This window comes from Girardinichthys multiradiatus, chromosome 1 (assembly GCF_021462225.1).
Source record: "Girardinichthys multiradiatus isolate DD_20200921_A chromosome 1, DD_fGirMul_XY1, whole genome shotgun sequence".
Classification (NCBI taxonomy): Eukaryota; Metazoa; Chordata; class Actinopteri; order Cyprinodontiformes; family Goodeidae; genus Girardinichthys; species Girardinichthys multiradiatus.
This window is the reverse complement of record NC_061794.1, coordinates 702,486-726,458: the sequence shown is the minus strand read 5'-3', so window position 1 is coordinate 726,458 and position 23,973 is coordinate 702,486. Positions and strand designations below refer to the sequence as shown.

Here is a 23,973-nt window from a genome sequence, read left to right as displayed (position 1 = left end):
GGATGGATGAATGGATGGATGGATGAATGGATGGATGGATGATGAATGGATGAATGGATGGATGGATGAATGGATGGATGGATGATGAATGGATGAATGGATGGATGGATGGATGATGGATGGATGGATGAATGATGAATGGATGGATGATGGATGGATGGATGATGGATGATGGGTGAATGATGGATGGATGAATGGATGGATGATGGATGGATGGATGATGGGTGAATGGATGGATGGATGATGGATGGATGGATGGATGAATGGATGGATGATGGATGGATGGATGGATGGATGAATGGATGGATGATGGATGGATGGATGATGGATGGCTGGATGAATGATGGATGGATGAATGGATGGATGATGGATGGATGGATGATGGATGGATGGATGGATGGATGGATGAATGATGGATGGATGGATGATGGATGGATGAATGGATGGATGATGGATGGATGGATGATGGATGGATGGATGGATGGATGGATGAATGATGGATGGATGGATGGATGGATGATGGATGGATGGATGAATGATGGATGGATGAATGGATGGATGATGGATGGATGGATGATGGGTGAATGGATGGATGGATGATGGATGGATGGATGGATGGATGGATGAATGATGGATGGATGGATGGATGATGGATGGATGGATGAATGGATGGATGAATGGATGGATGGATGGATGAATGATGGATGGATGGATGATGGATGGATGGATGATGGATGGCTGGATGAATGATGGATGGATGAATGGATGGATGATGGATGGATGAATGGATGGATGGATGGATGGATGGATGAATGATGGATGGATGGATGATGGATGGATGGATGAATGATGGATGGATGAATGGATGGATGATGGATGGATGGATGATGGGTGAATGGATGGATGGATGGCTGGATGAATGATGGATGGATGAATGGATGGATGATGGATGGATGGATGGATGGATGAATGATGGATGGATGGATGATGGATGGATGGATGATGGATGGATGGATGAATGATGGATGGATGAATGGATGGATGATGGATGGATGGATGATGGGTGAATGGATGGATGGATGGCTGGATGAATGATGGATGGATGAATGGATGGATGATGGATGGATGGATGATGGATGGATGGATGGATGGATGGATGAATGATGGATGGATGGATGATGGATGGATGAATGGATGGATGATGGATGGATGGATGGATGGGTGGATGAATGGATGGATGATGGATGGATGGATGGATGGATGGATGAATGGATGGATGATGGATGGATGGATGGAAAGATAGTGATCGGTGTTTTTGTTTCAGGACTGGCAGGAGCGCTACATTCATGAGAATTACACCCGTGTGATAAAGGACGAGCTCATTGAAAATGTGAGGAACAACATGAATTCAGATTACTGAGAAAACTCCACAAACTGAACTGACTCTTGAATATTTCTCACTGGGGTAAATGATGCTGTGTTCTATCATATCTTCCAGCCATGTCCAGATGTTTACTGGTTCCCAGTGTTTACGGATGTTGCTTGTAACCATCTTATTGAAGAAATGGAACACTTTGGCAAGTGGTCAGGAGGTGGCAACGTGGTACGTTGTTGTATGGATGTGTGAATGCTGTGATCCTTAAGATTCTATGATATTTTATACCATTAAACTACATCACACAGGATCAGTGTGGGCTCTGTGTTCATATGAATCACTATTATGATTTCTTGCTTTGTTGTTATGGTCTGCCATGTCCACCCTCAGTGATAAAGTATGGATTGTCTTATTTTTCAGGATACCAGAATCCAGGGAGGCTACGAGAATGTTCCCACCATCGATATCCACATGAACCAGATTGATTATGAAAAGGAATGGCAAAGGTTCTTACTGGAGTATGTTGCACCAATAACAGAGAAAATGTTCCCTGGGTATTACACGAAGGTGAGACTACTGAACCCAAAATCATCCCCTGCTAGGTTTGAGTTGGAAGTAATGTTTAAACAAAAGTCTTGATCCAGCCCACATTTCTCTATATGTTGCTTTCAAGCAACCAGAACATCATGTAATATATTTTAAAATGGTCATGCTCAAAATTTTGCAAAACCAAACACTATTTTAAATTGGATCTTTTGACACTTTGCTACCCTTTTGTTCTCATTTTTTCCATGAAAAATCCCATCGTTTTAAAACCATCACAAAAGTTCTATATCAAATCACTAAGGAATTAAGGTGTTATCAACACTTTTGATAAATAACTTTCAGCTTTGCCTTATATTGTTCTGCAGGAGTTCATCAGAAAAGGAGGAAAGTAAACCTTAAGTTTATGTAATATGTTTAAAAAAAATTAAAATACTTGCCTTGTAGCGTTTTACTACTTCATAAAATCTAACTGTTTTACATCTTCTGAGCAGGATTCTTTGAAGTGAAGGAAACAAAATGGCTGCTTCCTGAGCCAGTCAGGAGACGATCCTGACTGTTACACTGTACCATACAAATGAAGACTTGTTTTCCCTCAGATCATTTAATGTGAACCTGTAATGCCTCTAGATGAACTGAATATGTGGTTTAATATCTTTGATTGAGACACCAGGGCTTGGACAGAGCTATAGCCTTTAGCAGAACATCATCACAGCAGCTTCATTCAGACTGAGTGCCGACTATTTGTCTAGTTTGTAAGTCTTTGAGGTGGGTTATGGACAAACAGACAATTTCAGATGTTAACATGACTCCCAATGAAGTGTTAGCTAAAACTTGTCACGCAGTAGATGATCAGCTGAAGGATGACTTATTACTCAGCTTCTGTGTCAGATCTTTGATGGATTATTCCTGTTTCTGAAACACAAGACTTTCGAAACTGTTCCTCTGCTGCGAACAGTACGGTATATTTTAGACCCGACGCTTTTTTCTTTCGCTATTTTTAGTACACACACAAGATATGATGTCAAGATGATATGATGCTCGGGTATGATTGAAAATGATTGAAAAAGGAGACAAAGTCCAAAGAAAAACTTTAAAAGACCTTTAAAAAGTCTGCAAAACTATTAATGAAGAACCCTTTAAAATAATTCATGACACTGGCCGTTTGGAGATTTTGCGCTTTGTACTTTCATGTAGCACCACCTGGTGACCAAACTACCAGACAAGTTTTCAAGGGAATCAAAATTCATGGAGATTTTCTGTATCAATTTCAAATATGGAATATTGACGTTTCAAAAATGTAAATTTTTTTTATAAAGAGTCAAATACATTTAGCAAAAAGCCAGTGTTAGAACAAGTTTACAGACAGTAGCAACTCTAACATGATTTTATGTGTCCAATATAATGATTTCTAACCAGCATGTCCTTTTTCATCAGTGTTCCAATCTGATGGCCTTTGTGGTGAGGTACAAACCTGACGAGCAACCACTGCTTGTCCCTCACCATGATGCCTCTACATTCACTGTTAATGTAGCTCTCAATAGCAAAGGTGTTGACTTCCAGGTAAATAATGGTACCCTTCCAGGTGTTAAGGGCTGCAAGATGTGAGGATGCAGGTGGTCTGCAGTGGTTTTCTTTTGCTTCTCTGCTCCACTTCTGGAAACGAATTCTAGGCCAGCTGATGCCTTGTCCCCTCAGCAGGAGATGTGTGAGGTTCTGACCCATGTTCTGCTGTAACAAGGCTGTATTTTGTGTCTGCATGACTCCTGTCTCTCTGTGTTTGCAGGCTCAGTTTGACTTGGCCTTTGTAGTTAGATATAAGCCAGACGAGCAGCCCTTTCTGAAGCCACACCATGATGCCTCTACATTCACTATAAACATTGCACTCAATCAAGTCGGCACTGATTACCAGGTAAGCAGAAAGCTTCCCAAAATCTGACCTTCTGCTATGCATCTTAACCGAGTTTGGACAGAAAACAATAACCAAAAATGCAGGTTTATCGCTCATCGCACAAGTGATGCACGAAGCACAAGACCCAAACACAGAACGTTTTGTATGTTTGATTCTTTTGATTGTAAAACAGAAAAGATTTTTCAATATTTTATTTTGTTTAATAACAAAAACAATGTCTGGACATAAGCAAAAATGACTAGTTTAGTAAGTTGAATTGAAATGATATTGAACACTGTTGCACCTAAAACCTGCTGCGTGTTGTAGATGTAGAGGCTGTGGCTGCCTGTTTAAGCTCAGACATGAAATGTGGAATATGACCATGTTTCCAGCATGTGCCTCTACATACCTTATGTGTAATGTTTGGGATTCAGTCATCCTTGCATGAAACACAACACCTAATCTCATATTCTCCTTTTTGTGCTGCTTCAATGTTTCTCTGCATCTTCCATAAACAGGCCTGAACAATTAGCATGTCAGTCCACACTGGTCTCTAGATTTGAACATATTGAACCTTACCTGTTATGTTCTAATCCTACTTTAATAAAGTTGGGAATATGTAAATAAAGACAGGTTTGCAGGTCCTGAAGCTATTTTATGAAATTTTTAAAACAGCATAGCAAACAGTAGAGCTATCTTTTTTTCTGCAGTTGATAAAGAAATAAATGCTTATCTTGACTTGAAGCCAGCAACATGTGTATTGAGATAAGGCTTCATACTTGATTTTTGAAGCTGTTTGGATGATGTGTAATTTTAGTGATGATTTAAACTTTTCGAAGGTTTTTTATTTGAAAAGCCATATTTTGAAAACTCTGAACAGCTGTATAGCGTTCAAATATGCGGCAAAACTGGTGGTGGCTAAACTCCCTCTTCTCTGACCGACTTGTGATCTGAACAAACTCCAGGCCACTTCTGGATCAGCAGTGATCTATTTATTATGTGTCAAAATCCACAAACTATCCAACACTGCATGAGAATAAACCACTGACTACGACACAGACTGAGAAGGTTCAAACAATTAATGTGCTGCACGGGATGACATAATATGACACGGTCAACAGAAAAAGTGACTTCCCCCACGCTCATGCCACTTCCTCATCCATCAAACGTTAGTGGGCCAAGAAGCCCTCCATTCATACCTTGTGAAACACACACCCAGACCCTCGTCAACACACCCACCACCCAAGTGCCAATGCTGTGCATTCACCTGTCACATTATGCATCCCTCTTATGGCTCTTACAGGGAAGTAGACAGTTCTAATTTACTTAGATTATAATTTTTACTTAGAACAATAAATGATGCTAACCAAACATAACTAATCCGCTCATTTTCCATCCTAAACCTTGTGATGCTTTCGGTCCAGTAGGTGACACACGGCTTTAAAATCAGCCATTTTCTTGCTTATTTTGTCAAATAATAAAAAACCTTTTGCTTTCTGTCTCAATGCCATCAGGGCCAATAAGGATCTCTGAAGAGATATCAGTGCACATATAGGTCTTTTTTATTTGCTGGGTCTTTTCCAAAAAAGAGTTTATTTTTGACTTCTCAGCTTTTGACCCTTTATGGTTGATGTTTTTTGCAGATTTTCCGCCAAACTGGTGAACTGAATTAAAATCTTTCTTTCATTGGTGATCATTATAGTTAAGCTGAGATACGAGGCGGTGTACATTGCACTCCGTTGTATTGTTTAGTGGTGTTCACAGGGTTCTAGACCTAGACCAATTTAGTTTTTTTCCATTTTCCCATGACAATTAAACCCAGCTCTAGTTACAGGCGTGTTTTAAAATGCATAGACTTGAATGACCCATTTTGTTTAGTCCTGAAAACCTGTGAAACCGGCCACTTGTCTAGAGCAGTTTTGTTTCCGGAGAATAAGGAGCATCTTTTCTCAAAGTAGTGCTGAAAACATTTTGTGTATGTAATTTAATAAAAAAGCAGAGAATATTTTAAATGTTAACTACTGTTCATTGGCTTCTTATCACGACTATAGCAGAACTTTAATATTTATGACACTACATTTTCACTTTCAGACTGCAGAACCTATTCTACTTCATACAATACTTATTTTAATAAAATCTTTTGAAATATTCTGTGGAGCCTTAGCTGTGTTGCAGCGTGTGGTTGGCATTTTTTGGATGTGGGGTCACTGGTATTTGAATCGGCTAAGCAGTGACAGTGGAGGTGAGCTGGTTGGTGTTTCTCTCTGGGCTGTCATTGAAGTGGTGATGATGTGTTGTGTTTGTGCGGTTGTGGGGGCATGGTGTGGGCCGCCGACCCTGGACGCATGCCGCTGGCCAGGGAGCTCTTACTGGGAGAGTTTTTCCCGTCTTGGTGTGGGGTCAGGGGGTCCGTTGTGAGCACGGTGATAAGTGTTGTCTGTTTTGTTGCGCTTGTGGGCGGAGGCTGGGGTGGCGTTTCACGGGGTCCTTTCCTTGCCGTCGCGGTGCACTATGTGGTGCAGGGCAGGATGCGGCGAGAGTCCTTGGAGCAGGGCAGCGTGTGTGGATCTGCCTTCATCGGCTTTTCAGGTCCCTGTGGGGAAGGGGTTCATGGTGGTTGGGGGCATGTGTTTGATATCTGTGTTCTGGTTGGGGGTGCCCGTATGGGGAGATTCATATAGGGGTTCATGGGGGGTGGGAGGCTCATGGGGCTGAGATTGGAATTCATTGGGGGTTGGGAGTGTTTCATCCTGGGATGGCTCTGGTTGGCGGGCTCGTTTGGACCAGGTAGGTCCAAACGAGCCAAAAGGAGGTCGTTGGGGGCTCGGGACGGAGTGCAGGGTCAGGGTCTTGTTCGAGTTCGGACTGTGCCGCCACTAGTCTGGGCCGGGGCCGGGGCGGTCTGCCTGTCTCCACCCTGGAAGGAAGGGGACCACCTCCTAGGTCCAGGGGCTGGTTGCCCCTCTGGGGTATCGCTCCCTAGATCTGGGAGTATAGAGTATGTGTGAGTGTACAACGTCCATTGTTGTGTGTGTTTACGTTGGGTGTGAGTGTTTTTATGTGGAATCGGTGGCTGTGTCCCTGTTTTTGTGTCAGGTTGGGTATTGGGCTGCTCCCTCTCCGGGATCAGTTTAGGCCCCTCATCAAATGTGGGACCTATTTCTTCCCTGCCACATTCCCTGCCGGTGGCTGGTGTCTCTGTCCCACTGGTGTATTTGTGGTTCTTGGTGTCCGGGGCTGGGTGCTTTGATGTGTGCCGGCTCACTCCGGGTGGCTGCTTGCTGGGGCCTGGGCCCTTTGGCTCTGTCGGGCCTCTGCTTGAGGAGGGATGTACCCCAGGGTCTCGGGTCCATGGCTAGATCTGCTCTGGCGTAGACGCCTGCCCGCGAGGCCTGTGGGCTCGTTCCTGCAGCTCCCTGGGGCTTCTGCACTGGGGCTGCTGGGGGTTCCTCATAGGCTTTCCTCCGCTCCTCTCTGCGGGGGTTGCGGTAGTCCCGGTGGTGGTCCTCCTGGGTTCCTGTGCTCTGGGGGGCCTTTGGGTGTCTGTGGCTTAGATCTCCTCCATGTCTGTCTCAGGTCCAGGGGGCAGGTCTGTGGCTTCTCACACTCAATATTGCATATTTTTATGGAGAAACCTTAGATACACAAGTGCACTCTCACTTACATCCACAGGTGTTTAGATTCAGGTGTTAACAGATACACAGATATTAAGCTGCAGTTACCCCTAAATACATCTTGCATTCATTAGTAAAGGTGCACGTTTTGTTAACAATGCTGTTGTTACATATGTTTCTGCAAGTGTAGAAGCAAGCAGGGTGTTATTCTCTTCACCCTTCTGTCTCTCTATTCTTTTCTCCTTCCCTCTCTTCTTTCCCTTTTGCCCGACCTCTCTCTCTCTCTCTTGTCTTTTTTATTTCTTTTCGTTTCCTTCTCCCTAGGCAGTTTCTAATAAAGTTTCTTTAACGCTATAATGCTCCACTTATGAAAGTAAATCTGTTGGGCTTCTTTTTGGCACTCAGACAACAATTCTAAGTGCTACTCTGCCAGACAGGACACTATGGAAAAAGATAAAAAAAACATAATAATGCCTGTGGTGGCCTTAAACATTTGGGTCCGTTTCCGAGAAAACCCAGTTTGTTCTCTTCATTAATCATGTTGCTGGCATCAACCTGAAGCTTTTCAAGATAACGTTTTTTTCAGTTTTGTGTTGTTTTTTGACATTTCCAAATTCAAAGATAAATTGATCTTTAGTTCCTTGTTTTGAGTAAAAGCTGTAAAGTGTTGTTTTGTGAATGCAGGGTGGTGGGTGCCGCTTCCTCAGATACGACTGCTCCATCCAGGCCCCTCGGAAAGGCTGGGCCCTCATGCACCCTGGCCGCCTCACCCACTACCACGAAGGTCTGCCGACCACTGCTGGAGTCCGCTACATCGTAGTGTCCTTTGTGGATCCTTGAACTTCAGGATTACATATCCCAGACTAAATGAGTCACTGTGGCCCCCAGAATCAACATTTCTATCATTGAAAATTTTTTACTCCATCTCCTTTTCAGAAACTTTGGTAATTAAACATTTATTGAGCTCCACGTTGGCTCTAAGCCTCAGTTCATCACAATATCATGATGATTATGATTTAACATATGTAAGATCACAGCTTACTGGGAACTTTTACATGATGGGATTTAAATGCAGTTCTAAAGGCTTTTCTTCAACACATCATGCTTTATTTGATGCAGTTTTGCTAGTTTTTTCCTGTACACCTGTATGAAATCAGCCTTTACTTTGGTTCCTACATGTTTTTGAATGCACCATAAGGACAAAATTGGGTTACTTTGGAAGTTGGAATGACAGTTCACCTTAGTCCCAAAACTAAACAGAAAACAGAGAACCCAGACATGCACAGGGAGAACACGGGAACTCTATCCATAAAGACCCCAGGGTGGGATGTTCTGACTTGTTAACTGGAACTCATAAAGTGATGTCATTCCCAGTTCTTTCTCCAACTAACAAATTAAATGGAACAAACATTATCATTGGTGCATTGCATCATGGGAGTTTTAGGCTGCTGTGATTTAGGAGATTTTGGGAGTTTAGAATCAGTGATTAGATCCAATTTGTTGACTTTTAACTCAAGCTTCTCTAAGATTCTCCAGGGACCACTGATGCTCCACTTTCATGTCCATGTAACTAAATATTCTGTTATCTTTCATTGTTAAGGTCTTACTACTCAACCTTTGTCCCAGTTAGGTGTTTCTGTTCTCCTTTTATATTCAGCATATACTGCTGCATTCATTTTTAAACCAAAAAGCTTGCAGCAGGATCTGAAGTAAAGTTCTGCTCCTTTTAGGTCTTGAGTTTATGGATCAGAGTCAGATTCTCTCAGGAGAAAGCCTTTGTTATTTTTCTTTTTTTTTAGATGCATTTAGTTTGATGTTCAGCTTTGTGTGAAACTGTGACTTCTTATGTCACCAGTGTCCTTTTCTGTATCCAAAGCAGTTTTATTTAGAACTGAAACGCTACAAACTCAGTTTATTTATTTTATTATATGTCAGATTTAAGACCTGGACTACCTGGTTTTCAGTAGAACTGTCTCATTGGAGAACTTAGGTTTGGAATCATTTCAAACATTGTTGGTCTCGTGTAAGACGCTTATGAAAGTGGAACAATAAAAACAGCCATTTGTTTCAGAGCGGTTTACTTTCCTCACAAAAGCATCAAACTTCTACAAACAGAATAAATGCAACATGTATTAAGAAAAGCTATCCAATGCAAACATGGCCCTATGTGGAAAAAGAAATTCTGTATTGTTAAATCATAAATTAACTTTGATTAAATTCAATGTTAGGTTCAGTTTTACTAGACAAATACAGGGGTGGTTATCATCAGACATGGATAATTTATAATGTGAATGGTTAAAAAAAAACCTAAAAAAGCAAAAGTTCACACCCTGATTTAAAGAACAGAGACATCTATCGGTCTGGAACGGCTTACAAAGGCATTCATGAGGCTTTGGGGCTCCAGTGAACTGCAGTAAAAATATTTTTCACCAAATGCAGAAAACATGGAACGGAGGTAAACCTTCACAGGTATGGGTTAGCCTACCAAAATTACTCCAAGAGCTCATGGATCCAGAAGTTCACAAAAGAAGTCAGAACGACACTGCAGCCCTCACTTGCCTCAGAGAGAGCAAAGCTGGTGTCTATGGGAGGGTTGCAAGACCAAAAATACTGCTGACCATAAAAGAACACAAAGGCCTGTCTCACTTTCCCTAAAACAAATATCTGAATAATCCCCGGACTGACGAGACCAAAGGAGGGCGTGCTTCCCATTGCATCTGGTGTAAAACTAATATACTTCAGAAAAAGAACATCATCCTTTCAGTTGAACATGGTCTGGGGCTGAAGTTTGATCTGAAGCGGAATGTCCTTAAACTAAATAAAGGTTTTGGAGCAAACTAATCACAGTCTACACTTAAATCATATTGAGATGCTGTGGCCTGACCTTAGAAAAACCAATGTGGCCAAATGAAAATAAAAAAAGTGGGCCAAAATTCTTCCATAGCAATGTGGAAGATTCATTGTCATTTCTATTGTAAATCCCTTATGGCAGTTGTTGCTATGGGCAACCAACAGGTATAAGGTTTAGGGGAAAATAGCTTTTCTCACACTGGTCCAGGTTAGTTTGGATACCTTTTTCCATTAAACAAAATTTGAAAACTGCACTGTGTGTTTACTCAAGTTATTTGAATCTCATATTAAAATTTAAAGATCAGGAAAAAGACCACAAAAAGGAAAAACCTATAAGTGGCAAAATGTTTCCTCAGAAAGGTTTCAGTGCTCTTTGCTCAATGGGAAAATGCATTTTCATAATGAATGTGAGAGTGTGTGAAAAATGCCCTCACCCAATCATGATGGAATAAGGATCATGTTTTAAAATATCAGTGTCCATCTGATTTTTTGTCATGGTGATGACTGCCGTCTGCCCTGCAGCCCACAGCAACTAGAAATGTCCAGTTTTCCTTCAAGTAATCACTGTTTTACTGGGATGGTAAACAAGCATTCCAGCATCATTTTCCTGACTGGTGCTAATTCAGGATTCATTACTTAATTCCACCAGTTTTCACAAGAACTTGTTTCTCCTGTTAAATAGCTTAGACATCTCATATTTTTAAAAGTATGCAATAAAAGTTGGATTTCCTCAGCAGATGACTATGGTTTAGTATCTTCCATCAGATCTAGGAGATGAAAAACCACTAGAGACTGGAGGTTATTGATAAGGTTTAGAGGTACATTTAAATAAAAATAGAATGTTGAGAAAACGTTCAAGATTTTTTGTCACTTAACTCAGGAAGTGAAACTAATATAGATTCATTACACATGGAGTGAAATATTTCAGGCTTTGTAATTTTGATTATTATGGCTTACAGATCATTTAAACCTAAAAATTAAATGTCTCAGAAAATGACAGGATCAATTAAAAATGAAATATTAAACAGAACTTCAGTCTTCTGAAAAGTCTGTTCATTTCTATCTACTCAGTACTTAGTTGGGGTTCCTTTTGCATGAATTACTGCATGAATCAGCATCTCCATAAATGTCAGCAGAAGAAAGCATTAAGTGCTCAAAAATGTCATCTATATATACACTACAGATATATCTATATATAGATATATTTTCAATTCAGTTTTATTTATATAAGGCCAAATCACTACACATGCCATCTCAAGGCACTTTACAAAGTAAGTTCAGTCAAATCATAGATTTCAACTCATACATTCCAATTAATCCGAACAATCAAACAGTCAGAGTTAGATATTTATTCAAATTGATTAAAAGTTTTTCTATCTAAGGAAACCCAGCAGATTGCATCCAGTCAGTGACTTGCAGCATTCACTCCTCCTGGATGAGCATGTAGAGACAGTGGACAGTCACTGGTGTTGACTTTGACAATGCAAGTGACACATTTGACACCATGACTTTCTAATTAACTTTTTTTTTTTTTTTACAGTATTCAAATTTTCTAAGACACTGAAAAATGGGTTTTTATTATCTGTAAGCCATATTCATTGAAATAACCAAAAATAAAAAAGGGTTGAAGTATTTTACTCTAATCTGTAGAAGTTTTGTCATATTACAGTCTTTAACATTTTCTTCTGATTACATCTTACTGTTCAGTTAACCCAACTTATGTTTTTGACCATTTACAAGGTGATGTTTCCCTTTAACAAAACATCTTCCACTTTATTCTGGAGTTTTAAATACTTTCCTTTTAACAGCATAGTTTCCCCAGAGGTTGTTGAACATAATCTCCAATGACAAAACAAGCCATGACTTAAAAAAAAAAAGAAAAAGTTTATTACATTACATTGCTACAAATAAAATGTTTAAGAGAAGTAGAAGCACCGGCTGAAGCTGCAGGAATCAGGTTTATAAACAATGGCAGAATTCAGCCACTTTATTACAAGAGTTAAGAATAAAACTGAAAACGAAATATTTGCAGTAGTAACGTGGGAGACTCCTGCTGGTCCTCAGCGGAAACGTTTGGAGAAGTTTGGTGACTCTGGGACTGTGAGAGGAACCTCGCTCTTCTTCACTGCAACAGGTTTATATTGTCTGATGGGCTGAGCTTTGTGGACCTGAAGAGAAGAAGAAAAGCTGGGTCACATGACAAACAGGTCTCTTAATGGTGATCAAATCATTGCATGGGTAAGGTTCACACTTTAACCCCAAACTAAAAATAAAACTGTATAAATGTTTTTCATTCTTTAACCAATAAATTCTGTCAGACTTTAATGCCAGAACTTGACTGAAGTTTCTGTTTCAGTGTTAAATTCTTGGTTCACAGCAAAATGTTGAAACTTGTCAGTTGATTTTAAAACCCTGAGAGACCCCAGGGCGCGCTGTACTGCCACACAGCAAGCACAACACACTGGATTTCACTCAAACTTTCAGAAGCCATACTCAACATCTTACAAACCTTCTCGAGATCAAACGTGAGCTTAAATAACTCCCCTCCTTGTTTCCACCACTTTCTAATTGGTGACATGTAACCTTCAATGAGATGCATCCTTGTTTGACCTCAGCAACACCCTACACTGTAGAATGTTGGGCTAAAATAATCCAACATGTTGAAAATCCCAATCTGAGGTTGGAATCTCTCCCTATGACTTTCCAAGCAAATTAGATCACTTAGCACACACAGCAGGAATATCGCACAAGATTATTTTAACACAATGATTGGGTCAGAGGGGAAGATCAGAACCAAAAAAACACTGGCAACAAAACTAAATTTTCATCCTATTTAGGATTAAACAATGTTTTTTGCAAGCCTGGTTTGACTCATGTCCAGCTGCTCTGGCTGTCAAGAACTTTAGGAAAATGGCTGCAAAAGGTAAAAAGAAATACACACACACACACACACACTTTCCTCTCAGACAGGCTCCCCAAAGACAACACTTAATGAAGTCAAGTAGCCTAAAATCAAATCCAAGCAGGATTTTACCTGTTCTTGCCGCAGCCGGACAGTCTCCTCTCTCTGCCGCTGCTCTTCCTCCAGTCTCTGCTCCACCTCCAGTCGTGCCCTCAGCACCTCCTTCTCAGCAATCAGATGCTCATACTCCTGCCACTCTCGGGCTCTGCGCTCCGTAGCCAACTCAAAGGGCTCCACCACTGTAGAAGAATTAACGTCTTCTCAGAAGGTGTCCAGATGGATGATGGCGAGACGACAAAAATATAAAGAGTGACAGTGTTGGGAACGTTATTTAGAAAAGTAACTAGTTATAGTTACTCCTCCCAAAGAGTACCTTAGCAACCCAGTTAGTGCACTATCAAAGTAACTATTCAGGATCTAAAATGATGTTACAAGTTGTTGACCAGAAAATTAAGCCTTTTCTATTTCCACGGTGTAGGATTGTCTGAGCTCACGCTGACTGCAGCAAGGCTCGGGTTGTTAGCCACAAGTAACGTGGAAACGTGAGACGATGCGAGGTGCTTCATGAGGTTGCAGTTACTGGTCAAGGACGTGGATCGTTTTTTCCCCCCCGAAAATAACTTGCAAATTACATGCACAATTTTGCCTTTAACTTCAGCAAACAAGCCTGTGTTGGCAAATTGATTTAAAGTTGGTTTGAATTTTACGTTTGAGAGACGTAAGTTGGAAAGTGAAGTCAACATGATCGAATCATTTTTGGTGCTGAAAATAAAAACCCTAAAAGCTTTTATTCATCCATGTAGCACCACTCTGGAGTTGGAGTTGGTGTCAGTGCAGCCCATTGAAAACCTGTGCTAGATTTCTTCTACACCATAAAACAGAAAACAATGAGCCACATTTCTAACTTCTAAACATTTTAGAACCCTACCTCAGGTTTTAAAAACCAGTCCAACAAAAACTAGTCAGCATGTAATAAAGAAATACAGAGTGTCACACATCTGTGTACTCTGAATGTAACAAAGGGACAATCACAGTTGTAGCAACTTAAAGAAAACATCAGGGGTTTGAGTTTAGAGTTTCCTTAAAGTGAATAAGATGGTTCTTGGCCTTTTTTTTCTTCTTCTTTTCAACGGTACCTGATATGATCCAGCTGTAGTTCAGCTATATAAAGTCCCCCCTAGAACCTCTTGTAAATGGCTGTAATTTAGTGGCGTTTCTGACTTGACCATCAGCATCATTTCACTACAGTATAGGTTGGTTTCTAATCTTACCCGGTGCCATCCGGTTCTCCTTTTTGGGTCGAAAAGGTTCTTTGTGAGTGACTGTGTTGGGCCTAGCTTTGAATATGGCCGACTCCTCCTGTTGTTTTTGCACCTCCTTCACCTGCAGGAAACAGGAGTGTCACTTTGAAGTCTACTACAGATGTAAAGAGCAATTAGCTGGGGTGAATCCTGTCCTACCATTTCCTCCCACTGCCTGTGCTTTGCTGCTCCTCGCTCGTCGATTTGGAGTCTGAACGGTTCAGGCTTGGTGGGTTCTGGCTTCTTTTTCTCAGGGAGGACCACTGTGTTGAAGTCTGGCAGTGGCTGGGCTTTGAACTGTGGCACCTGGAAGCAGTAAGAGAGACCATGAGTTGCATGGACTGAGGTGTGATATTTTCAATTCTGGATTAATGGGACCCCACCTCTTCATTTTGCAGTTCTGCCAGCCTCTTCTCCTTTAGAGCCTGTCTTTCTTTGTCCCTCTGCTCAAATGAGAAAGGACACACCTCCACATGGTGGCTTTCAGGGAGCTGAGGTTGGAATGGAATGCCAAAGTGGGGAACTGAGACAGCTTTGACCGGCGAGGGTGGCTTTATCTGAACACAACAAAAATGAAGAAAGGTCAGAAATCTAGGAGAACAGTCACAGTAACTGAAGAGAACCAACAAGGAAATATTTCCTTACTTCTTCAACCTTGCGCTCCATCCGAACCCTCTTCTTCAGGGCAAATGCAGGAGATTCTGGTACCGTTGGATATGTTACTTTCTTCTCAGGTAAGCCCTGTCAACAGGAAAACATCTGGTTTGCTACCCATCAAAAATGCCTATAAGGGCTTGATGTTCTTCCAAACAGGATGGGTTTCAGATTAAACCTTTGGCTGGGACTCACCACAATACCATCCAGGACCTTTTTTGGCAGAGGATTTGCTTTAAAACTGTGGGGCTTCTCACTGTTGAGCGGCTTCTTGTTGACCTGTCTCTCCTGGAGCCGTTTCTCTATCTCCAGTTCAAACCCTTCAGCTACAGTGGGCTCCTTCACTGCTGGCTTCTTCGGCTCCTTGGCACATTCTAGAATCTTCTTGTTCAGCTGCAGGGCTTTGATTTTAAACCTGTGAACGCATGAAATCTCAACATGAAGCTCTGACAGACATGACCTGATGCTTTACAGATATTGCCCCGAATCAGAGATGTCATTTCAAATCAGGTTCTTACTTCTGAAGTTTATCCAGCTCTTCTGCCTCCAGCTCTGCACTGCTCTTCACAGTCGGTGGGCGGCTTCTCTGCCGGGTCATCAGCTGGGGGGAGTAAGGCTGTGTGAGGTGTAGGTGGTGACCCTTCAGTGGAGACGGCCCTGAGACAATTGCAGTAAATTACAACATTTCCACTTCCATCAAAACAAAGATCGAATGAAAGATAAATAGTGTTTGGCTGCTTATTTACTGGGATGCAGGGTGGCACAGTTGGTAGGACTGTTGCCTTGTAGCAAGAAAGTTCTGGTTCGAAACCTATTCAGGGATTTCTCTGCATTGAGTATGCATGATCTCACCATGCATGCATGGGTTTCTCTGGGTATACCAGCTTCCTCCTCAAGGGAAAAGTAAGTTTATTTATATACATTTGCCATTTCTAAATTGCCCTCAGGTGAGTGCATTGTCGTTTATCCTGTGTTGCTGTGTGATGGACTGGCAACATTTCCAGTTAACCCCGCCTCTCACCCAGTAACCACTGGAGATAGGCACCAGCCCCACAGTGACCATCCAAAGGTAGGATGATATAGACAGTGGATGCTTATTCCCAGTCCAGTAACTCAAGGTCTGTTTTTGCTAAACCACTTCTCCAAATTACAAAAATGATTCATTTTAAAAAGCTCCTAAACTACAGACGTAAGCCAACGCTGCGGTAATTAGACAACTGAAGAACCAGTTTCAAATCAAATCTCAGGACACTGGCACCAGTAGCTGGCATGGAAACACATTCCATTGTCAACAGAAATCCTGGAGAACAATTGATGGAAACCATGTTTTCGACACAAGGAAAACATCAAGAACATCTCGGCTCTAAGCTTCAGAAGATAAGAGTAAAAACTACAGACATCCCAGAAGATGTATCAAGTTTTCCTTTACAGCTATTAATTAGTCAACTCAGAGGAAAGAACGATACAGTCAGTTTTACTTGCAAGGGTAGCTCTGCAGTGCAACTACAAAGTTTTGACACCCTATCTCTATTTATATGCACAGTTTAACAGACAGTTCAGACAGGGTGTATGTGTGTGTGTGTGTGTGTGTGTGAGGCTGAAAGGAGGCTGCAATTCAGTCTAGTGTGTGAAATAGATAACGGTGATCCCGCACACAGGAGGGCTGCATACCAGAGCATGATACAAAGCAGAGTGCAGGTGCCTTGCAGCACAACGTTTTTACATGAGTGATAACAAGTCCTCGCAACAGTCTCAAAAAAAAATATGTTGAATGACTCAAACTACTGCCTCACCTCTCTCCTTAGTTCTGCAGCTGCGCATGTGGTAGCGGGTTGGGGTCCTCTTTTGGAACTGCTCTATCTGCTGAGCTATAGGAACGTAACTCCCAGGCTCCTCCTTTCTTATCTTGTGGCCTGCAGACAGGTTGAACGGTTTGGGCACCGTGGCTCCTTTCCTCGCCTTTGCCTTGAAAGCAAACAATGTTAAGTAGTAGGCAAAGTGTTGTCAGCCTGTACCTTTATACATCTGATTATTTGACTTCAAGTGAAAAACGATCTCAGGATAAGCCAATAGGTTTGCACATAATGACAACTGCCCTCAGAAATCCCTGTTAATGTTCAGCTGGTTGATGGAGTAACTCACAGGGGATGAGGGCTGGCGTAGCTGATGTATGAAGTCCACCTCCTTCTGCAACGTGTTTGATGAAGCAGGCGCTTTAATGCGAGACTCTGTGTTGAAGTGGAAGTCTTTAGGCACGGTTACGGATAGAACCATCTTCTTTGGTGGTGGATCTGAAAGACAATGATTGCTTAGAGTTTCCTAAACATTTGATGTCAGTTGCAACACCAGTCCTCTTTACTCACTGCCAGCCAGAGCCGCTTTGTAGCTGGCCTCATTCTTCTTGCGATGCAGAGCCACTTCCCTCTGGAGGCTTCTGATGCGCTCCAACTCCAGTTGTTCAGAGGTGCTCAGCCTGTGTGGACAAAGTAACTACCGCTAACAGAAGCCACCAACTTGTTGCCTTTTTAGTCTGCATGTATGACAAAGGTTCACTGAATTGTTACCAGCACTCTGAACCTTTTACATTTCAGATGTCAAATCTAATTTGATCTTCAAACTGAAACAAGGTGTTCTCCAATAAACGTTACATGTACAATGTATGCAGTTTTGTGTGGGGGGGCTAAAAACAACTGTCTTGAGCAAAATAATGAATGGCCTGATGCTTTCCATGATTGTCAGAGAGTGCAGACGGTAGCATCTCTTGACGTTGAGAAACAGGATGGAAATAACAATTAAAAACTTTGTGTAATAATATCTGACCACCAATTCAAATTGAATTATCTTTTTTTTTTGTATTAAAATAGAAATTAAACTAGCCTGCTTTAGAAACATAATGTTCTATTTTAATGCAATACATTACATAATATTGCAATTCCCATCCTCCTTTGACCCACAGGACCCACAGCTGTCCAGTAACACCTCACATTTTTTATCTTCCACCTCAGCCCTAGATCCTTCTGCTTCTACATGTTTGCCTTCAACCATATCAGAAGATGCTGATGCTTCCTCCTTCCTCCTGTGTGTCTCAAGAAGTCAGGTGAAGAGACAACTGGAGAGACTGAATAGGAATAAGGCTGCAGGTCCAGATCATGTCAGTCCTAGAGTCCTGAAGGTCTGTGCAGAGCAGCTCTGTGGGATCCTGCAGCACCTCTTCAACCTTAGCCTGGCCCAGAAGAAGGTTCCGGTGTTGTGGAAGACCTCCTTGTTCCGGTACCAAAGAAAACTCACCGATCAGTCCTCAATGACTATAGACCTGTTGCCCTAACATCCCACATCATGAAGGTCCTAGAGAGACTCCTGTTGGCCCACCTGAGTAAGCAAACAATGAACCATCAGGACCTCCTTCAGTTTGCTTATTGCTGTGAAGTTGGAGTTGAAGATGCCATCATACACCTGCTTCAACAAACCCACTGTCATCTGGACAAAGCCAGCAGCACTGTGAGGATCATGTTCTTTGATTTCTCCAGAACATTTAATACAATCCAACTTGATTTGCTTTGTCAGAAACTCCAGAAGACTCAGGTGGAGGCCTCAACAATCTCCTGGATCAAAGACTACCTGACAAACAGACCACAGTTTGTGAGACTGAAGGGTCGTGAGTCTAACCAGGTAGTCAGCAGCACAGGAGCACCACAGGGGACGGTACTCTCACCATTCCTTTTTACTCTGTACACCTCAGACTTCCAGGACCAGACAGACTCCTGTCATCTGCAGAAATACTCAGATGATTCTGCAGTCGTGGGGTGGATCAGAGATGGACAAGAAGCTGAGTACAGGAAGGTGGTGGACCACTTTGTGGCATGGTGTGGAAACAATCATCTCATTTTGAACGTGACTAAAACAAAGGAGATGATTGTAGATTTTAAGAGAAACAGGAATAAGTCAAAAACTATTTCTATCATGGGAGAAGAAGTGGAGGTGGAGGAGGAGTATAAATACCTCGGTGTTCACCTGGACAACAGACTAGAGTGGAGATGCAACTGTGAAGCCATCTACAAGAAGGGACAGAGCAGACTGTACTTCTTGAGGAAGCTTAGGTCCTTTGGTGTTTGCAGCAAGATGCTGCAGATCTTCTATAAGTCTGTTGTGGAGAGGGTGATCTCTTCTACCATCATCTGCTGGGGAAGCAACATCAGAACCAGGGACTTAAAAAAGCTCAACAAGATGATAAAAAAGGCTGGTTCTGTTCTGGGGACTCCTCTGGAGATCATTGTGGAAAGACGGATTGTTCATAAAATGAAGAACATTATAGAGAACCCTGAGCATCCTCTTCATGAGACTGTCCTACAACAACAGAGTGTCTTCAGTCAGAGGCTTCTTCAGATCTGCTGTAAGACGGAGGCTACAGGAGATCCTTCCTGCCCACAGCCATCAGCATCTACAACGGCTCTTTGAGGAAACCTTCATAAGATGAGCTACAACAACATTTAATTTCCCTTTGGGATTAATAAAGTATTTTTGAATTGAATTGAAGTTGCAAGAATTTGTTAAACAGAAGATGCAACTGGTTAACTAGAGCAGGCATTAGAGGAGACTGCAGAATGAAAACTACTTTTGGACAAAGTATATTTTTATATAAAGCTGCTTGTACCAGGAAGTCAAGACAAAATGAAATGGGAACTTCTAAGTCAGTCAAATAAATTAAATGCATGATCAAGTAGTTATTCTGAGCTGTGATTACGATTATATTGAATAAGAAGATAAATCCCATGTTTTTGTTCACTTTTAATGGAATGAAACATCTTCTGTTTTGTCCTTTAAAACTACCCATCAGTGGACATGGAAATGCAAAAACACCTATTCAGCACGTCCCCCCCCCACTTTAACACAGGTTGAGTTAACAGACTTTTGTATTTTGAATTAGAGGAGAAACACTTTGGTGCCACACTGACATTGCAGCTGACTGTTGTTGAACTATTTTATAAAAACACATTTCTGTCACAAATGACTAAAGCATCAGAACATGTAAAGATAAAGTAGATGCAGTTTGACATGCATTGGCACCTACACTGCAGGTACCAATGCATGTCAGCTGAGTCCAACCATTAACTGGATTTGTTCTGTACTGGGAAACTGTTTTCAGCTACATTCAGAACATTTAACACTGTGAGGACGTCCTTTATTTGTCCAGCCTGAAACATTTGAGTAAAACATTACAACGTTCATCTCTCTTGAGCTGTTTTAGAACATAAGAGCTTCTCTGGAGTCTGAGTCAGTGTGCCATTAAGCTCTCATCTGTGAGGTTTTGAATAATAATAATAATAATAATAATAATAATAGGGAGCTGTAATGAACTCTATTCAATGTACATTTCAGATTAATGACTGCAAACAGGAAAAGACTATAATGCAAGGTTTGTTTTGCATAGATGCTTTTCATGCAATCATAGATCAAAAAATGAGGTTAATCAGTGGTTATAAGCTCTAACAGATCATCTGAGCTCATTTGTCATTCATATGAAGAGAATAAGGATGCTGCTCTGCTTGTTCACTGGTAGCGGTGGCTGCAGACTCACTCTGAGCGTGTGGTGGAGGCAGCTTCAGCAGCCTTTTGTGTCATCTTTGAACTCAGTCTCTCACTCCTTCGAATATTGGGTCTGGAATGTTGTTGGCCATTTCTGGATTTTGAACCAATTGGGTTCCTGTAACAGACAGCCATAATTAAAAACCCAAGAATAAAAATATATATATACTTATTTTAAAAGGTTTGTCTGTAATTTGGAATTTACTAGGAAAGCATAATTTCAGCTGTTTACTTACTCTTTTGGTTTCTTTAATGGAGGAGCAGCTGAACTACAGGTCATCTCTTTACGTTTTGAAACCCTAAAATATAAAATCCATTTGTACAAGGCATATTTATTACAGATCACAGTTTAAGACTTTACTATGAAATGTAACACACGCCATACCTGCGAGGCTGTGCAGAGTGTCCATCAACAGGCCTTCTCTTTGGCTGGACTGATTTCTCGCCACCCCAGGAGGTGACAATGTTCGACGGGGGATTTTTGGTTTGGCTTTGACCTAAAACAAAGTGATCAGTCCAGATACATTTTCGTTCAGTCTAATACAGAGATGATCATTTATTCCCAAATGGTAGAATTGTAATCTTGTATACAATAACATAGAAGCACTGACCAGATTCCACATCTTTTTCAACTTGATTCCCATAAGATCCTGAATAATCGGCCTGCAGGGACAGCTGCTCTGGTCTTGCAGGAGTGACAAGGTTAGGATCTACTCCCTCAGTGCGTTTTTCTGTTCATGACAGTCAACAAAAAGAATGACTTCTGTGCTGTGGAGTAATTATTTGCAAAAACAAAAAAATCTTCTTTTACTTTGGCGTAAAGGATACTGCTACACCTAGAGAAATAGGAACAAATGATCTCTCTGTGACAATGTTGGTTGGACATGATTCTTTGCCAAGTTGTCTGTTCAGTATGGAAGCAGTTTATGACTGAAGGATCAAAGAGTAAGTGACTGAACAAATGAATCCTCTGAAGATGGTCTCCTACTCTCATGAAGCAGAGTGAAAAAATAAATAAATACAAAGTCCTTCAGGAAAACTATTGTTAAAACCCTTTTTAATTACTGCTTGTAAGAAAACCCAGCTCTGCCTTTTAACAACCCACCCTCCCCCCTCGACTGCTCTAAGGCCACAACTTCACATTCCTAAAGTAGCAGCAAAAGACATCTGAAATGATCAGAAAATCTCGTTTCTTCATATCATTAGGACAAAGTAGGGCAATTTCTGGTGATGGGGAGATCTGCCAGCTTCAGTTACAGCCTATAGTATCTTCTACAGTACGACTGAGTCAGCCTGCTATGAGTTTTAAATGATTATTTGTCTATGAATTTTGAATTATCTTTTCAAATTCCTTTGAATCCATCCTACTATCTTGCAAACGTGTGTTTAACATGTTTAAGACAATGCAGACAGTGTGTTTTTAAAAACCTTCCCACTGCAACTCAGCTGCTGCTTAAAAAAAACTTGTAAACTATTTTAGAGAGGTGGATGAAGTTTGATTGAAACGTTTAGCAAACCCGCAGTCTATCTGGACTCAAACAGGAAGTGACACAATTTTAGAAACAAAGCAACAAGAAAGTGTATCCAGAGTAAACAGTCAAAGATCAACTAAAGCCAGGGTTGGATTCAGCCATTAGGAAGACACTTACCAAACCACTGATCGTCTGTTTCTGCATCTAAAAGCTCCTTGAAGTCAACAACATGGGACGGGGCGTCGAATTCGTAGCGCCCAGAAGGATCCCCAGAGTCAGTGTCGGCCATGATCACGTCTCAGCTTCAGCAGCTTGTCTAAAATATATACATTCAACTCAATACTTAGCTATTAACCGCAGTGGAAAATAAATCAATTTAGAATGGGTTAATAACAACAACAGCTCTATATGTACAGCCCTCCCTCGTTTACTAAAAGAACGTTAGCAAAGAACTTAACAAGTCTCGAATATCCAAAAGTGACAAAATGCCACTCAGATTACCGCCTAATTCTAACTCGATCGTTTAGAAAAGCGTCAAATTCATAAGAATACACTAAAAACGGTTAAAAATGTAACCAGCTTTGATTTCTAATCAGAACAAACCAGAATCAGACCATAAGACTCACCGTGTTGTTCTGCTAGCCAATATCAGAATAAAACATAACCGTTGCTCAGAGCTCTAAGTTAACGTTTAAAAAGACCAGTCCCTTTCGAACCAGCCAATGGCTGTCCGCGCAGTCCTCAACTCAACGCTAATTGGTTTATACAAAAACGTGATACGTAGCGAAGCCTACGCGCAAGACCAAACAAAACGTAGTCAGTTTTTTAATGTAACTATGAACATATCTGTAAATATATCTGAAGAATTTTTTTATTTTGTTAAATTTAAAAATCTAATCTATTTATGCAGCACAAAGAACAACTCTCGTTGGCCAAAGTGCTGCATACAAAACGACAAAATATAATAGTTAAAATCAAAAACATGTCAAGCTTAAGTCAACTCTCATGCTGTATTAAAAGTCAGTGAGTACCCTGTCTGATATGAGGGGGAGCTGGTTCCCCAGTTTAGGAGCTACAGCTGAAAAGGCCAGATCCCCTCTGTGGACCAGCCTGGGCCTCAGGACAACTAGAAGCAAATGATCAAGTCTATGAGATCTAGAGAGGAGGTCAGACAGGCATACAGTCAGCGTCTTATAGGTAATCAATAAAACTTTCAAATAAATTCTAAAACAAACAGGAAGCCAGAGAATGGAAGTGAGATGTATATCCATGCTTTTTGTTGGTGTTAAGAGACAAGCTGCCGCTGGGTGTTATTGTTCTGAACTAACTGCAGTCATGAGAGGCCGATCTTGCTAACACCAACATACAGAGAGTTACAGTAATCCAGTTGGGAGCTAACGAAAGCACATTGTCTGCAGGTACAGATAACTCATAATTTTCATCTTTTTCCTTAGCTCACGTTCATATTTCAACAACTTCCCCCAATCTTTTTGAAATTGTCCTTCTTTCAGTCTAATTTTGTAAGTTCGTTTCTCCATGTCTTGTATTTCTTCTTTCATTTTCCTCCATTTGTCTTATGTTGGTATATGTGCTTTACGCCATTGTCTAGTGATAGCTTTTTTTGGCTGTTGCAAAGAGGATTTTGATGAAACATTGGTCTCCTTTGTAGCCTGGATGCATCACTTGTCCTGTTAATTGGATCATGTATCCCAAGGCCTTACAGAGAAC

At 41.2% G+C, this 23,973-nt stretch overlaps 2 protein-coding genes across 3 annotated transcripts in view; one reads left to right on the top strand and one right to left on the bottom strand.

Annotated features, from left to right (window-relative positions):
• plod1a (procollagen-lysine, 2-oxoglutarate 5-dioxygenase 1a) overlaps nt 1–9,493 on the top strand; it is a 36,033-nt gene extending 26,540 nt beyond the window's left edge. The window contains exons 15-19 of the mRNA XM_047361875.1: nt 1,325–1,390; nt 1,499–1,603; nt 1,796–1,942; nt 3,705–3,830; nt 8,108–9,493. Coding sequence (XP_047217831.1) covers nt 1,325–1,390; nt 1,499–1,603; nt 1,796–1,942; nt 3,705–3,830; nt 8,108–8,263 — 600 coding nt within the window. The 3' untranslated portion in view covers nt 8,264–9,493. The remainder of the gene's footprint in view (nt 1–1,324; nt 1,391–1,498; nt 1,604–1,795; nt 1,943–3,704; nt 3,831–8,107) is intronic.
• A 2,644-nt stretch (nt 9,494–12,137) lies between these two features.
• On the bottom strand, nt 12,138–22,991 carry tpx2 (TPX2 microtubule nucleation factor). 2 transcript variants are annotated; one of them, XM_047361886.1, is made up of 17 exons: nt 22,872–22,991; nt 22,423–22,561; nt 21,385–21,504; nt 21,159–21,270; nt 21,010–21,072; nt 20,766–20,891; nt 17,554–17,663; nt 17,333–17,481; nt 16,984–17,155; nt 15,709–15,847; nt 15,386–15,605; nt 15,182–15,277; nt 14,920–15,093; nt 14,696–14,842; nt 14,507–14,618; nt 13,308–13,492; nt 12,138–12,441 (listed from the first exon to the last, which is right to left on the bottom strand). In XM_047361886.1, exons 2-17 carry the CDS (start codon nt 22,532–22,534, stop codon nt 12,334–12,336), a joined length of 2,145 nt encoding a protein of 714 aa, XP_047217842.1. In that variant the 5' UTR covers nt 22,535–22,561; nt 22,872–22,991; the 3' UTR covers nt 12,138–12,333. The 2 variants fall into 2 exon arrangements, with proteins under 2 accessions (XP_047217842.1, XP_047217848.1); XM_047361892.1 differs by having other exon boundaries at nt 13,308–13,474.
• Nucleotides 22,992–23,973: the final 982 nt, after the last annotated feature.